General features: G+C 46.0%; 1 protein-coding gene across 16 annotated transcripts in view; it reads right to left on the reverse strand.

The window, feature by feature from the left end:
• The window catches only part of nbeaa (neurobeachin a), a 104,910-nt gene that overhangs the window by 5,212 nt on the left and 82,537 nt on the right, over window positions 1-17,161 (reverse strand). For 6 of the 16 annotated variants that reach the window (XM_086176687.1, XM_086176686.1, XM_086176685.1 and 3 more), the window contains 22 exons: window positions 15,128-15,285; window positions 13,223-13,349; window positions 12,109-12,228; window positions 10,944-11,077; window positions 10,291-10,352; window positions 8,343-8,407; window positions 7,968-8,076; window positions 6,986-7,152; window positions 5,625-5,749; window positions 5,392-5,541; window positions 5,266-5,298; window positions 4,877-5,013; window positions 4,675-4,792; window positions 3,875-3,977; window positions 3,664-3,779; window positions 3,416-3,528; window positions 3,012-3,152; window positions 2,775-2,894; window positions 2,379-2,531; window positions 1,762-1,926; window positions 826-915; window positions 86-278 (listed from right to left, as the gene is read on the reverse strand). In XM_086176687.1, coding sequence (XP_086032813.1) covers window positions 86-278; window positions 826-915; window positions 1,762-1,926; window positions 2,379-2,531; window positions 2,775-2,894; window positions 3,012-3,152; window positions 3,416-3,528; window positions 3,664-3,779; window positions 3,875-3,977; window positions 4,675-4,792; window positions 4,877-5,013; window positions 5,266-5,298; window positions 5,392-5,541; window positions 5,625-5,749; window positions 6,986-7,152; window positions 7,968-8,076; window positions 8,343-8,407; window positions 10,291-10,352; window positions 10,944-11,077; window positions 12,109-12,228; window positions 13,223-13,349; window positions 15,128-15,285 — 2,699 coding nt within the window. The remainder of the gene's footprint in view (window positions 1-85; window positions 279-825; window positions 916-1,761; window positions 1,927-2,378; window positions 2,532-2,774; window positions 2,895-3,011; window positions 3,153-3,415; window positions 3,529-3,663; window positions 3,780-3,874; window positions 3,978-4,674; window positions 4,793-4,876; window positions 5,014-5,265; window positions 5,299-5,391; window positions 5,542-5,624; window positions 5,750-6,985; window positions 7,153-7,967; window positions 8,077-8,342; window positions 8,408-10,290; window positions 10,353-10,943; window positions 11,078-12,108; window positions 12,229-13,222; window positions 13,350-15,127; window positions 15,286-17,161) is intronic. The other 10 variants (XM_086176691.1, XM_086176683.1, XM_086176688.1 and 7 more) reach the window with 7 other exon arrangements.

Here is a 17,161-nt window from a genome sequence, read left to right on the forward strand (position 1 = left end):
CTGGCTGTGAGGCCAAAGCGCTGAACGTTAGTCCACATTTTGAGACACTTGCACAGAAGTACATCCAAAGTCCGCGAGCGCTCACCGACTGTGTTGTGCCAGCGGTTGACGGCAAACAGCCGGCTGCACGTGACGGTGACCGCCGCCGGTATGCTGAGGTGTGGGAGCGTGTTGGCCGCCACGTGCGTGACCGGCGAGTTGGACGGAAACTTGAGCACCATGATGACGTCCTGCTGCATCTGATCCTTAAACATCAGAGGGCTCTGGGGAAGGAAACACTGGTGAGACAGAAAGAGAAAGAAAGAGAGGGGGGGGGGGCAGGATTGGGGGAATGGAGGTGGGGGGGGCAGAGGGAGAGACAGAACAGATGGGACAGAAGGAAGAGGGAGAAGGGAGGGGAAGGGAAAAGGTACATTAGTGGGAGAGACGGGTCAGAGCAGGTGCACACACTGAGGGCGGCTCTCGCACTGGGAGAGGAGGTGGAGGCTCTGACTTGGTTGGGGTTCGGGTGATTCGGGACTGACGGGTTTGGGTGGACATGGACGCAGAGACAGCGAGGCCTCATGTCGCTGGCGGGTTGGGAGGGCAGGGGAGGGAGGACGAGGGAGAGGAGGGAGCACAGACGCTAAAGACACGGCAGCATTCCAGCATGAAGGTTGCGCTTTGTCATTTTCATTACAGGGGAAAAAAAAAAAACCTTAGCACATACAGAGAATGCTCTGCCGGACTGATCCAAGTGTGTGTGTGTGTGTGTGTGTGTGTGTGTGTGTGTGTGTGTGTGTGTGTGTGTGTACGTGTACGTGTACGTGCGCGATGCCGTCTCACCAGGTGCATGGCGGAGGAGCGGGGCGGGTGCGGCTCGATCAGAAGCTGCGAGGGGATCTGCCCGCACATCTGAATTTGACTCTCGATCACCTAAAAGTCAGAATATATAATATTATATAACAATAAATCCCATTTACACATTTGAAACAATTAAAAATTGCATTTATACATTTGAAAGATGACTATCTATACTTTTGAATATAACTGTAATCACATTTATAGATTTAAATTATGATTATCTATACATTTCAAATATAACTACAAAATCATGTTGAGACATCTGAAGTATGACTATTGTCCATATTTATGTACTTGAAATGTGACTATTCATACATTTGAAATATTACTTTAAATCACATTTATTCATTTGAAAAATAACATTAAATTCAAACATTTGAAATATGATTATGAATCACATTTAAACATTTGAAATATGACAATACATTTGAATATAACTATAATCACTTTTATACATTCAAATTATGATTATCTATGCGTTAGACTGTACAAATCATATTTTGAGCTTTGAAGTATGACTATAATTCATATTTATTCATTTGAAATATAACTTCTTACACATTTGATATATTACTTTAAATCACATTTATACATTTGAAATATGATTAGATATCACATTTATTCTTTGAAATATAACTATAAATGATACTCATACATTTGAAATATGACTTTAAATCATATTTGTTTGTTTGAAATATAACTAAGTTATATTTAATCATTTGAAATATGACAAAATTTAAAGTATACATTTGAAATATGATTATAAATCACATTTAAACATTTGAAATATAACTATAATTTATATTTCTATATTAAGTTTTCAGTGATATAAGCACATCACTGTATTTCCGCTCCGCTGTGATTGACCTCTGAATAACAACAAAAAAAAAGGAGTGTCGCGTTGCCATAGAGACCAACCTCGCGCTGAGCGGCGTCCAGATTGTCCAGGTTGACCGCGCCCTCGTAGGACAGAAAGTTGAAGACGTTGAGGGCCCGGACGGCCTCGGGCCCCCGCTGCTTGTAGCCAAATATTAGGTCGATCCACTGGTGGAGCTGGCAGGAGACGAACTCGCTCTCCAGGGCCTGAGGAGGAGGAGGAGGAGGAAAACATGGCGTGTCATTATTTCCCAATAAATACTGATTCGTCGGGTTGATATCTCAGTTTTTTTTTAATTTGGATCACTACATTCTTCATGGCAGAGTGATAGCCGGGAGCCTTTTTATTCTGTGCAACATAAAGCACTGCCACAGAAGCCGAAATAATAAAAAGCACTTTCAGGGCTGATCCATTACTGTAAAACATGAGGATTAGAAATTGCTCACTCTTTCCCCGCTGGTTTCAGCTTCGGCTGTGATGGGCAGATGGTGCGTTCAATTCCCTGCCAAGTTATTTTTTTATTTGATTTTTTTTTTTAAATGCCCTTTTCCAGATGGTCATGTGAACCAAACCATCTGCTGTATGAGGTTACCGTCCACCAGTCCCTTTTAGAAAACTCTCAACCTTCATTCTTTTTTAACCCACGCTCCGCTCTCACCATTCGGTTGATCCGGACAAAGTCCTCGGGTTTCTTGGCCCACGCCGGGAGCTCCACGTCGCACACGGGGACGCCGTCGTCGCGCACGCCCAGCTCGTACTCGTTGCTGTTGACGAACATCTCAGGCAAGTAGTAGAACTCCGGGATCAGCTCCTGTAGGTCGATGGAAAAAAAAAGTTTAAAGTGAGTGGATGTTATTTTGAATCCGTCTCCTGCAGCTGTTCGTCGCTTCAGGCTGTAGCTAAATCCGAAACTTTGCGCCTTTTATTTGACGGTAGGGATGCGGCATATTTTATGATCAGTTTGCTGATAAATGACTCCCTCTGTTTAGTAGTAGTAAATATGTTGTTGTGTTTAATTGCATGTAATAAAGTTGTTGCAGGGTCTTCAAGTTACCCTGACGTCCGCCGTGTCCCTCTGACAGTTTCTCCACGAGCGTCCGATGCCGGAGAAGGTTCTGTCGGGGTGGTCGAATTTGCTGTCGTTGGCGTTGAGGAAAAAGGTGGTGAAGGGCTCCTGCAGGGCGACACACAACACACACACACACACACACACACACACACATACGGGGTGCATTTCAGAACGAACGGTCCATTCTGGATCTTTTCTGGAGTGCGTGGAGCGAGTACTCACTATTCTCAGCATCCACATCAGCGTGGAATGAGCGGTGGAGTAGAGCGTGGTGTAGTGGTCGGGCGGCGTGCCGTCTTCTTCCCAGGTCTCGTAGCGTTCGGCGTAAAACGCCGCTCGCTTGGGATTCAGCGCACCGATTGGCTGGAGGGAAACACAGAGAAATGAATGTCTTCGTAGGTTTTTAATAGCCCAAGTCTATTCCTATCAGCTGTCCGATACGCACGAGTGATTTATTTTTGTTATTATTTGAATGAGCGGGCGGGTTCTTTTCCGAGCCTTCGTCTCGGGAAAGTGAAACCTCCTTATTTGTGTGTTTTGTGCCTTAGATCTGCGTGTGAAACATCTCCGGGCGAGCCGGCATCGACCGCGCCGAAGCATCGATCGGCGAATCCGAGGGCTCTGACCTTGGAGAGATCTCTGAAGTTGCCGGGGAGAGTGAGATCGAGCTCCTCCGAATCGTAGTTGGTCAGGACCCAGGGGAAGACGGGGTACTGGTTCAGATCATTATAGGTCCTTCCTGCACGGACAGAAGGATGAGAGAGGAGCTTTGACCGCTGTAGTACAACCCATGTACGGTAACAATGAATATATTAACGCGTCGCTGCGATCCATCAGAAAGGAGGGCGGTGACGGCGTGTGTGTGAGGGCGCACCCGCAATGGTGTTGAGAAACATCAGATATTCAAAGTTGGAGATCTCTCTCCTCTGCCAGCGCTGCGTCATGTTGGAGGATTTGAAGAGCTGGCGAGGGGTGGCCAAGGAGATCCGCCTGGGACGCAGGAACGGGGGGAGGAAAGTCGAGCGTGAGAAGAAAACGTCGCCTCACAAATCGCTGCGGCGGAGCGTCAGCTATCGTGCACCTACCTGGCCTGCGGCAGGCCGTAGCTGGTTCCCACCCCCACCCGCGGAAGACTGTACACCACCCTTTTGACCGTGGCCTGGTCGGGGAAGTTAAACATCACGGATGCTGCGAGGAGGAGACGTCAATGCGCGGTTAGTACACAAAACACCGTCGGTCATCCATCAACATATCATTGATGAACTCATAACCAGCAAGACATGCGAATACCTTCCACAATTTAGGACTTTTCAGTTCAGGTTGACCGAGAGTTGCCATTTACTAGCCCCTGTCTCACTGCAGGAACTTTTTGCAGGTACTAGAATCTGTTCTTTATGCGTTTGGAGAAAGGAAGCAGGGAAAGCAGACTTCAGCTCCTCCTCTGAGGCAGGGTCTTTTTGCAGTTCCATAGGAACTCTTATAACGGAGGTCCTTGGTAATTTGTGGAACTCATGAGCCATGCCCAATACCCGGAATCCATTGTGGACTACCATTTTTTTTTTAAATAGTCACTGGTCAGCCGCTTTTTTGCGACAATAATGGACAGAACCCGCAAGAAATGGAGCGACGAAGGGATCCGAGCTCTTCTGGCCCGCTGTGCCTCAGAGGGCTTTCCAGGGCTCATTGCAATTTTCTCTAAAATAAGTTCGGAGTACTCGGCGATCGGCGGAGCGAAGACTTTGACCCATTTGATAACCCTCGTAATGACTTCCGATTAATTCAGTCGATCGGCTTTTGGATTTTTACTCCTGAATTTGAACCACGGATAAACTCAAAGCCGGTCTACCGTGTGAGTGTGAACGTGGCCGAATATTCGCCAGCTTACTTCTGTTGGCCATGAAGACCTCCAGCCCGGTGTTGTGCAGCAGGTAGCGCCTGGAGAACACCGCTCGGATCTCGCTGAACATCCACTTGCCGTGCAGACCCTCTGAGTAGGCCAGGACCTGTAGGGGAGTGGCATTTCATTGAGATCGTGTGCGTGAGCGTGTGTGTGTGTGTGTGTGTATGCGTTTACGAGGTTTCCTCACTTTGGCGTCGGTTTTCTTGAACGCCGGATCCTCTTCGTCCACCTCGAAGTAGATCTCGGTGGTGGTGATGGACAGGGTCCCCCGGGCCACCACCACCGGAGCGACTAACTGGGCTGGAGTGCTCAGCACCACGGGCCCTGAGAGGACACCGGTGCTGTTACTCATGTACTTCTACATCTGGGAATCCGTGGGATCGGCAGGCTGAATCAGACTAAACTGACAGTCGTGTTAGCACACAGCCATTTCATGTTAGTTGGGATCATTTATTTTCATCTGCTACGGTGACCGAGGCGGGTTAAATTATAATTCGACAACTAGAATCGACGTGATGGCGTTCATTGGTTCAGATACGTGTTAGTGACTCTGCCGGGTTCAAATAGACAACTTGCCTTTTGAGGTAAAAAGTCGGGGGCGGAAACGAACTGGAAACGAGAGCCATAGAGTTTCCTGTTTTAGTCACACTGTGTGTGTATGTGTGTGTGTGTGTGTGTGTGTGTATACGCGTGGGTGTTTACCTGCAAGGTTATCGATTTCCTTCTCTTGCAGCAGGCTGACGGCGTCATCGTCGCCCTCCAGCATTAGCTCTGCCTCCGGATTCTGGGCGACAACCGACTGGCTGCGGAAATTTTTCTTTGACTTCAGCCCCTCCTCCTCTTCCTCCGAGCCTGTTTTGACAGATTTCAGGATGTTTACTTGAAGGCAAAACCTCTTGACAATGGTTCTCTTGGGAGTTTTACACATTACGGACCGTAATCCTCCAGGGCTTTGAGCGACACGTCGGCGTGGGTGGATCCGAAGGCGTTTCGCACAAATCTCCGCCGCCTCCTCAGGTCGTCCTCCCAGTAGTCCAGACGCCAGAAGTCGTGTAATTGGCTGAAGGCAGAAACACAGAGGGACAAATTTATATATATTAACTTATATATATACTTGAGATTTTGTCCTAATAAGTGTAAAAAACATGTATTTGATAGACAAGGATGCAAAGAACAGGGTTAGAGGAGGCAGCTGATTGGCTGATTCAGCGACCTGGGCCTTAACCGCCAACAAATCCCGAGAAGTTTGTAATTTTTGGCATTTCTGAGAAGCGGACCAGCGGATGCAAAACACAGACACAAAAAAACAACAACATTCCTCCGGACACGTGGGTCGCTTGTTTAGCCGGCTAACCTGGTTAACTGAATTACCTTGGAGTTATTCAGGAAACAAATATAGGTCCGGTTGCAGGTTTCCGTCCTCGTCGGGCCGACGGTGAGAAAGTTAATATGATTTATCTACCGAGTTTTTTTTAATGAAATTCACTTAGACGGTTATCGGCGGCCTTCATGTGACGTCGCGGTCGGCTTCCGCCTCCAACAGCGGTGACATCGGCAGGGTCAGACGCGGCGCGTCACAAGCCTTCAATCCAAATCTTATTATTGCCTCAGAGCGGCGGCCAAGGCCCGGAGAAGATCGAGGCGCAGGTGTTCACCGATGTAGCGTTCGCGTGTTTGACGGCCAATGAAAAGTAATATGATCACGTTAAGTAGTTTCATGCGCCATCTTTTACCCGAACCCTTATGTCCTTGATATCAGTCTTTTGTCGCTTTATCAAAAATGGTCGACGCCGATGGGCCACCTAGCGATATGTACTTACACCCTATGGGATGTACGCAGGGTACTTCTCCTACCTGGATGTACGCAAATAAAAGGCAAACATGATAAAATTCACCGAACCGACTCATCAAAATGCACGGCGCTAATTATTTCAGCATCTTGTAAAACACTTTCCCCTTCAAAAGAAAGAATACATTAATCCCATTAGCGAATGCGGTGCCGAGCGCCGATAGTTAATATGTCACCTAATTATTTAATGCCGGTGTTGGACATTGTGTTAATTTGTGCGTATTAGAAAAAAAACAAGCGGTAATTATATCTGCACATTTTAAATAAATGAATGCTTATCTAAAATGCCTGAAATGCCATGTTCATAAAGCTGGAGGTGAACCCGAGGGAGGTTAATTTACTCATTAAATGGCTGATGACTAAATGATCTGGTAGTTCAGTCTTTTTCTTGGCAAAGGTTCCGATGAAATGTTATTATTTTGCGACCTCTCGTGACCCCGTGCTCACCTCTGCGACATCGTTCCCCAGGCTCCGTGCTTATTGGTCAGGATGTTGAGTATCTTCTGCTTCAGCTGATTCGCCGTCACATGATCCCTGTGTTTGGCGGCGCTGATGAGGTGATCGCACATTTTCTCTTCCTCCCTGCGGTCGGCGGCGTACTGGGCGCAGTTGGACTGGAGGAGGGCGGACCGGTGGACACACGCAGTGACAGAATGTCATATGATTTATAATTTTCCAGCTGAAATATACAGGAGAGTCTCGGAAAATTCGAATATTGTGATAAAGTTCTTTATCTTCTGTAATGCAATTAAAAAAACAAAAATTACTTTTTCATGATACTCTAATATTTTGAGATAGGATTTTTGAGTTTTCTTAAGATGTAAGCCATAATCAGCAATATTAAAATAATAAAAAGCTTGCAATATTTCCGTTGATTTGTAATGAATCCAGAATGTATGACATATTTGTTTTTGTAATTGCATCGCGGAAGATAAAGAACTTTATCACAATATTCAAATTTTCTGAGACAGTCCTGTACAATTCTAACAAAGCGTGATTACAAAAGAAAAAAAAAAACTGTAATATTCAAAAGGAACGCTGCGTTTATTATAAAATCTGATGTAAATCTTAGTACCAATATGTATGACATTACATATGTAAATATGAAAAATATACAAATATGTGATACAAGTATAATGTGTAAATAATATACATATTCTAAAATATGTACTATATACACTTCATATATGTCTATATTTATATGTAATATTAAATATAAATGTATAATATATATATATGTGTGTGTGTAGACACACACACACACACACACACACACATTATAAATATACATTATATACATTATTATTATAATTATTATTAATAATAATGGATTTTCAGCTGTCAATCAGCAGGATCTTATTAAACCGCGTGCCGGGATAAAAACGCCCCATGCGCTCAGCAGCGGTGAGAGCAAATCGCCACGGGATACCTCAAACTCGGCGTGTTTGTGCACATCCTCGGCCCTCTGTCTGTTCAGGATGAACTCGGCTTCGTTGGCGACGCGCACGATGTGATCCTTCATGGCGTGGCACAGAAGCCTGGGGGGGGGAAATACATCTTCCCTGAGAGAGCGAACTCAAATCTCACAGAGGAGCGCGGTTTCGCTGTTTGCTAACTGAACTGCTACGTGGGAGGTTTAAAAGCAGGATCATCGACACACACCCACTGCACGCCAGTGCACTTCACATCAAAACCGTGCACTGGAAAACATGACAAGCACATCCTGGCTTTTAAATGAAGTGCGATTCCTGCTCCTCCTTTGGCCTCTCTCTCTACCATTGAAGAATTCAGAGTGCAGCTTTACCTTCCCTCATTGATGAGCTCAATGAAGGCCAGTCCGGCATTCTTCTGGATGGAGTTCTGCCACTCCTAAAACCAGGAAAAAAAGAAAAGAAAAAGCGACGTCATCGTCGGGTGGATTGAATCCATCCTAACTGTTTACAAACCGGTCACTCAGCTGACGGCGTCAAGTCAAAATAAAGCCTCCGGAATAGTGGATTCTAAATAAATACACACAAATGTCATATTTGTGAACATCAACACGATGTTCACAAATGCAAAATACGAGCACAGTCTTGAGCATTAAACAAGCAAAATGACCTTTATCTGCTTTATTCAAAAATAAATGCGCAATCATTTTCAGGCAAACACTGCAAAGTGTTAGTGTTACATGAACCAGAAACTATGAAAATCATCTCCTGATGATGTGTTGACGTGCCTGCGAGCGTGCATGTGACCGTGCAGGTTTCGGATCGGGGGCCATGAAAGCCCTAAAAAAAAAAACCATCAGAGCTCCATTAGTTTTCACCGGCTCTTAAAGCTGCGAAGGACACATGGGAACATCTCCTGTTACACGCCGCCCCGCCAACCCCCATCCGGAGGATCGATATCCGGGGTAGGGTTCGCTCTCCCGGGCCTCTAATGGCGAAGGAGCCGGAGCCGGGGGGGCGAAGGGGGGGTAATACTATACATGCTGACGAGCAGCCGGGCAGGAGAGCAAGAGGAAGGGGAGGAAGAGCAATAGGGAGTGGTGAGAGGAGAGGACGGCGTGGAGAGGAGCACCGGGACGGGAAGGCAGGTGATGCGGATGTCTGACGGAGGAGTTTCAGATGAAAGTTGGGGGAGAAGGAAAAAAAAAAAAAAACCCCGGAGGACAACAGCTATCAGATAGAAAAGACGGGGTCCCGACAAAAAACCCCAGCCGAGGTGGGAGACGAAATCATTAAACGGGAGGAAAAAGGAGAGCGGCCACCGTCGGCGCCGGGGGAAATCTCCAAAGTGGTAAGTTTTCTCTGAGGAGCCGCCCGCTCTTTTTTTCCCGTTTCTCAGACTTTGAACGCGAGTCCAGTCAAACTGTCGGTGAACCCGCTTTGGCTCCGAATAGGCTGGCCTCAAAAGAAGATAAAATAAGATAAAAAAATAAGAAGCACGGGTGCATTCACATTCAGAGAAATGTGTTTTTTTTCCGGTCTCCGTACTGACGCGGGCCGTTGATTTGCTATTAGGGCGGTCCTGACACGGCCTCGCTGGGCTGATCGATAAACAAAATGCTTTCTGTTAGTGTATCACGCAAGTATGGATCACATCATGGAAACGACTTGGGGAAAAGAGGAAATGTGTTTTTTTCTGAATAACGGGCTCTGTTTTGGGTTCCGGCGGCCCGATTCGCGGATGCCGATATCGATATCGATACCGTCTGCTGATAGCTGGACCGCCATCGCTGTCGACGCTGACATCACTGCTGGGAAACCAGCCACTAAATATCAGGGAGGAGTTACCACCAGACACATCAGCTAACATCTCCCAGCGGCTCAACTGGGAAGGGGAATTTTACTTTAGAGAGGAAAACAGAAAGTTGTCTCCACAGGAAATGTGAAGGGTTGCATGTCTTTGTAACATGTGAATGAATGAGTGAATAGTTGTTTGTCTCCACATGATGTGTGAATGAGAGTGAATGTTTTTTGGCTCGAAATTACATTTGAATGTGTGAGTGAACGGTTGTACGTCTCTGCAAGGAGCGACCCTGAGGGCGGGATGAGTCGTATGGAAAACCAATGAATGAATGAGTGGCCTGAATGTAAAAGTCAGGAGGAGAATTAATATACCGTAAACCAATTAGTGTTTTAAGATGTGATAATTATGTTGATTTATTAACAGTCAGTTTGCCAACATTCATTCATTCATTTATTATCTGTACACACAACATAATTGGTGATATTGATGTGTAGTGTGTGTGAAGGGCTGATACCGACCTGAGAGCAGAGCAGCATCACCAGCTCCACTACGGATGTACTTGACTTCATGCACACCAGGCCTGCGAGCGCAGACACACACACATACACACATTGCAGTCAGAAGTCTTGCTTTGTGAGACACACACACACACACACAAGCACGCACTCACGCACGCGCACACACACACACAGCCGCCAGACACAAAAATATCATCAAGGATGTCATCGCAGCGTCTGTTGTCTTCTATCGTATAAAGTCACTGTAGTCGCTTTCATAGAAAAAGAACATGCCACAGAGAAGACAGGAACGTACAGCGGAGCCAGAAAAAGGGGAGAGGAGAGGGAGAGAGAGAGAGAGATCACATAGAGACGGTGGATCACAAAACAGGACGTCAAGAAGCAGGTGGGCGGAGGGACGAGTGCAGCATCACATTGGACATCGCTCATGTTAACCCTCGGGCCAGAAATAATCTTATCTAATGGCGCCGATCATCGTCTCTGGCTAGCTGATTAAAAATATACAGACTTCATACCTGATTGACGAATGGGTGAAGCAGCAACACACTCTTTCTTACACACACACACACACGCGCAGCTTACAGTGAAGGACAGTGAATGGGGGGACTCCACAGAGAGACGCCAGTTAGAGGAAAAGGAGCCGTGTACAGCACCTGTACCTTCTATGAGCAGTTCCTGCCCATGGCTACCCAGCAGTGTCCGAGACAGGAAGGGCGCAAAGTCTACGAAGATCTCCCTCAGCAGCGGCGCCACCTTCTCCAGGGCGCGCTCCAGCTTGGTGGTGATGCTGCGGGACGGAGAAGAAGAAGAAGAAGAGGAAGGGGAGGGGGAGGACGATGAAGAGGGCGCAAAGAAACGAATTTAGAGACATTAAAGATGAGGGTAAAAGGTGATGGGGAGAGAAAGGCGGCGACGGCGGCGGCGGTGGGGGAGTTTCGGGGGCGAGCAGGTGGGAGAACCAGGCATAAGCATGCAGGAATAGCTATTAAAAAAAAAAAAAAAAGGACAAGAGCAGAGAGAGGCGAGGAAAGTGAAAGGGAAAGAAAGGCGAAAATAAATATGCACACGAGACAGGAGGAGGCAAACAGACAGATGTGAAAGAGACAAAGGTGGAAAATGAACAGACGACAAACAAAAAAGAGGAGTGGAAGCGGAGCGCCTGCGTGAGGGATGGAACGCACAAAGTGCTACAGCTTTAAAGCTAATTGTTGTAATTGCAGCGAGGCTGCGGCTGTGACGGTTGACCTCCGGCGAAGAAAATGCGACCTGAACGTCGGCTTCTCGTGTCACGGATCTGTATTTCCTGGCTTCGGGAGGAGCGAGGATTATCTTATCTGATTCTGTCAGAGCCTTGCGCCTGCATGTGTGTGCAAGTGTCGATTGTGTGCGTTTCAAACTGAATCTGCGTGTGTGTGTGTGTGTGTAGTTTATGATCCGACACTCAAAGGTTCATCCAAGGGGGCATTATATGCCAGACTTTATATCCCATTGACGGGATGGATATTAACATTTTTATGTTAACTAAACCTTCATTTTGTTTTGCATGGCAAAGGTGTGAATGTGTGTGTGTGTGTGTGTGTGTGTGTGTGTGTGCAGAACGACCTGGCGCGGTTAAACGCGGTCTGCTTTCGCCACAATTGGCTTTGAGGCTGTTTGCAAAGTTGTCTGTCTTAGCTCATGATATCCCGGGAACATTAAGTGGTGGTGGGAGGAAGCAGAGGGTGTGTCGTGGAGGTGGGGCAGAGAGGGGTGGAGTGGAGTGGGGGTACGGGGTGGGGGTTGGGGTGGGGGTGGGGGGGGGACAGCGTATCTCCTTGCCTAAAACACTGTCCTGCATCTCGGGGAGCTGCCTGGAAGCCTGCCAGAGAGCTAAAAGACTTGAGCTCAGGGGGCGTCTGACCGCTGCGCAGCGCGCACTGCGCCACTTCACAATAGGCACTGCAACACAAACCAAATGCACACACACACACACACACACATACACAGGATTACACACGTCCAGACATACGCGCTGATTAAGTGACACACACACACACACGCATCCTCCCATACGCATCCTGTGTGCGTGTGCGTGCACTTTGAGAAGCACACAACATCTGCAAATATCAGTTCCGTCTGCCTTGCATCGCTAAGGATACGACGCTTCGGCAAAACTCTTAAGGCAAACTACTGCAATCTTAAATCATAATCCCAAAACTTTATGCGGTGATGAATAACATTTCCGACATGTTTATTGATACCGGGTTACATATTTCCGTTTCTGATATGAATGAGAAAATGGCGAATGCCACAGTTCAGCCGGCTTAATGAATCGACGCGTCATCTATTCGGTAATCGTGATAAAAAGAAAACACAGCATGAGGAACACCGGAGTGCAGACGGAGGGAGATACGTGTGGCAGTTCTGCGCGGATCTGCGTGTTTGAACGGATAAAATATTAATAACATGGACTATCAGTGAAAACTGATATCCTGTGGCTGTTGGTGCAGACTGGCGGTCTCATCGGCTCAGCCGCTCCCATCGGACGTCCACCAGCAGGGATGCCGCGTCTGAGTGAGACGACGTACACGTCAACATTTCTAAATTTAATGAAATATCAGGTGGCGTCGGGAGTGTGTGTGTGTGTTTCAGAATTCCCTTAAAAAATATATTAAAAAAAAAAAAACACCTAACATGTGGGTCATGAGTGTGTGAGGAAAGTACGGGTGAGAATTCTCTGGGGCGTGGTGGGCGGGGTGAGGGGTGGAGGACCTTTGAGAGGGATGAAATGGAAAGAGGACGGATACCTGAGGAACAAACAGACGGAAATAAAAAGAGAAAATAAATAAACGAGTAAGTCCAAAATGAGAGGGGAGAGAATGCGGGGGTTGGGGGGGGGGGGGGGGGGGGAGGGGAGGGGGCGTGGCACCGGGTGGGCGGCGGGAACACCGACCTCATATTTTCCATGGTGTCCTCCGGCATCGGGGCGACCGTCTGCACCGCCGGCAGATTCTTACTGGTTGCCCCGTTAACAAACGACGAGGACGAAGAGGACGAGGAGGAGGCGGAGTCTGCGGCACCTGGGCGAGACAGAGATAGTTTGCAAAATTCAAAAATTAGGCAAGCGCTATACAGAAAGTGTGAGTAAATTCAATTTGCATGGAATCCATTCTTTTCACCTGGCCTGCATTTGAGCGAAAACAACTGATACGCAGAATCCATTTCTGTGAGCGAAACTCCATCTTTTTACGCACGTGTAACAGACGAATCCTTAATGCCACCCGTACATCTAAAGACTTTGAAAAGATTTGGAAAAGACTTGTGGAAAACGACAAATACTGTATTTTCTGGACTATGAACCACTACTTTTTTTCCTACGCTTTGAACACTGCGGCTTAAACAATGATGCGGCTAATGTGTGGATTCATTTGGGCTGACGAGCTTCACGCCGCCAAAACATTTATCTGCGTCACATCGGACCGATCAAATTACCGTGAAATTTTGAGGCTGTTCAATCCCGACGCTGAAGAAGACGACTTTAGTGGTTTTTGTGCACAGGGAGACGACGTTAGCGATCGGCAAACAGCTAAAAAATGTTTCTGTGTAACATCTTTCTGTGTAAATATCTCATGTTACAACATGGACACCCACGGGTTATAGACTTGTGCGGCCTATAAATGTACATATATATTTATTTAGTTATTTTTTTAGTCTGTGCGGCTTATATTCAGGTGCGCTCAGTAGTCCAGAAATTACATTAGGTTTTTTTTCCCTACTATGCAATGTTTTCACCGGGTATTTGCAGAGCCTCTGCTCTTCCAGTCCAACGCTTTTCAATAATATCAATGCGATAATAACGATCATGTTTGTATTGTCATAAGAGCTTGAGAAAAAAGAAAAACACAAACGTCTGTTGCCCAGTTGGGGTTAGGTGCTTGATCGAAAATATGGACGAAATTATCTGTAAAGATAATCTATTTTAGCATGACATTTCGAGCAACAATCCGCTCTTCTTCAGATGCTTACCAAATATGTGTTATTGTGGCAACATTTTTTAAAGGAAATGATCATCAAATTCCCTCCTTTTGTTTTTGTGCCTCTTGTTAGATATATATTTTTATCTTCAACTTGTTTCAAGAAAAGGCCCAAGAAACAGATAATCTTAAGATATGTACAGAGATGGAACTGAACATTATCGATCAGGGGATTTGAGCAGACAATATATACTGCTCAAAAAAATAACGGGAAAACTTGGGAGTTACATTGTGTTGTTTAAATGCTCCTTTTATTTTTTTTTTTGCACATTGTATATGCAGACTATATACAGGGGCGGAACAGGACAAACACAACAGGGACAACCCACATAAACAACAAAAGAACATCCCTAAAAACAAGGTCTAATATCGAAATCCTCATTTAAACCTTGAGTGGTCCGTGTCCCCAGTGTGTATATCCAAAAGATAGCAAAAGAGTGATCTGCGACTGCTTTAAGACTGTAAGATTATCGCCTTGCGCTTCATGACCAAGATGACAGGATTGTGCTTTGACTCCTGTAAGAATTAAGATTTCCTTCTGACTTTCAGTTTTAAGTCTGAGATTGTGAACATTGCACAATGTCAGCCCAGCAGAAGCAAAAAACTTCACTCCACAGGAACGGATCTCATGATTGTGATTCGCGAAAACACGAAGGTGATCAGCGTGTAATCTGACGTGCATTTCATCCTTAGCTGCCGATCTTATAAACTACTCTTCAAGATACGGCTGCCTGGAAAAAGTAGGCTGCGGCAATTACGAAAGAAGACTGAAATCATGCAAAGAGCTAGCTGAATTCACATGATCACATTACCGTGTTTCTCACCTGTAGTGTTGATCATGCTTTTGGGTGTTGCCGTGGCGGCGGCGAAGATGTTGGGTGTGCTGCCGGCGGCGGCGGCGGCGCTGCCGGTGGTGGGCGTGCCCACGGTGTTGACTGACAGGCTGCCGGGTGGCGGCTTCTTGACTGGAACCACGACACTCCTGGAAAAGACAAGGGCGCACAGGCGTCAGATTAAAATAAAAAAAAAAACGCGTGCGCAGTTTTCCTTTCAAAAATACTCTATCAGTTGAGTGCATTAAAAAGTATTTATTTCTTGTATGTGGAGATTCTCAGTCATCAGGGTCATGATGAATTCAGGTCTTAACCAAAGAAGCCTCCCAGATGAGGGGGGAAATGTCTTTAAGTGAACAAATTCAAGTCAGTTGTCACAAAAAAAAAAAAGATTTCAATAAGAATTTATTTCTTATCCTCTCACCTGTTTACGACACACATATTTCATGGCTTGGAGTGGCAAAATAGATAAATTAATAAAAAACAACTTGGATAAAAATAAAATGCATTTGTCCAAATTTTTAGAATTAAAAACACGAGCTGTTTTTTTTTTTTAATATATTTTTGGAGCAAAATATCATTAAAAATAATTGCAATAATCTGCTTAATTATCAAAGATACAAGCTTGTTATTAAGAATGTGCAATAGTGCATTTTACACACTGTAAGCATTCGACTCCAAAAATGTAATTAGTCAGTGTTTTCTGTGCACGCCTAATGGCTTGGACCTTCACACATTGTGTCTTTGTGGGTAAAATGCGGTGGAAATGTCAGCCCGGACCTTTCCGGAGACGGCTCGGAGGCCACCTTTGATTCATTATGCAGTGTCTTCAATCAATAACCTTCTCTCAAGGACCGGCGGCGAGTGGGATCAAGGAGACTTAAGTGATGCGCAGGAGATATTAGCGCGTCGTTACACAGCCGAGTGAGGAAAAACGACTTTTGGTCTGACATGAAATCTCACAAGATGAGTTTCAAACAAACAAACAAACAAAAAAAAAAAAAGAATGTTAAAAACGGGTTGGAAAATTCATCGATAATAATCCAGCTGCCTCTGATATCGCTAGTCCAAGATAGTTATCCCGTTTGCACTGAATTCTTGAATTCAGCGGGCCGTAGGAAAGCGATCTGCAGCCGTTGGTGTCGAGTGTTCGTTGGAGAGGCTTTCGCGGCTCGTCCGATCCACTCAGGGGGAAGAAATGAAGCATAATCTGAGCGCGCGGCAGCCGTGCACTCTATGAGGAGGAGGTTGTGATCCGCCTCGGACTTCGCGGTATAGTCACAACACCGATTCAAACAACTACTGTCATCATATCCATGTTTTTTTATCTTTTTTTTTATCATATACTATATGTATCCGTTATGAGCTACGTGGACGTGTCTGAACATTTGTGAGAAATTCACAAATGCTCTAAACTTTCTCGAGTGATTGCTGAGAGATGCCTGTTCCCGAACACGAGAAAGGTCGGTGCCGCTGAGCGTTGTGCTTAAACACTCCCAGCAGCCCCTTAATGGGCAGAAACACAGCAGTCGCCGATGGAACGCGCTTGATATTTAAGTGTCAAATGAATTAAACATCCGCTGCAGATGTTGTCTGGCTGAACAGCAGGCGCGGAAATATATGCTAACAGACCGTCGAGCGAAACAATTTGCAGAACCTTTGTGAAGCGGCCGGGATGTACACCATAATAATGCTGTTTCTTCTCCACCTTATTTGGCTGTTTGTGACTCTCTGTGCCCTCCATCGGTTCCTTTGAATAACATCTACTGGATTGACTATTTTGGGGGGGGACCTGTGGTGAAAATTGTTTTGCCCTGCACGAAACACGCTAACAATGCACCTTCCTGGGAACACCTCCCCTGCAATGGGTGCATGTGCTATTTATATCATGAAATAGTGGTTGCTATATAATAATGTGCTTGCTTCGCAGAGAAAATGATAATTTATGTGGCCTGGAAACAGTAAATGACACGTGCGCTGCTTGGTGCCAGGCATCAGGCAGGCCAGAGGCTGCACAGGAGCTTC

This window comes from Fistularia commersonii, chromosome 29 (assembly GCF_037954325.1).
Source record: "Fistularia commersonii isolate RoL2024-O1a breed Wild chromosome 29, RoL_Fcom_v1.0, whole genome shotgun sequence".
In the NCBI taxonomy this organism is placed as follows: domain Eukaryota; kingdom Metazoa; phylum Chordata; class Actinopteri; order Syngnathiformes; family Fistulariidae; genus Fistularia; species Fistularia commersonii.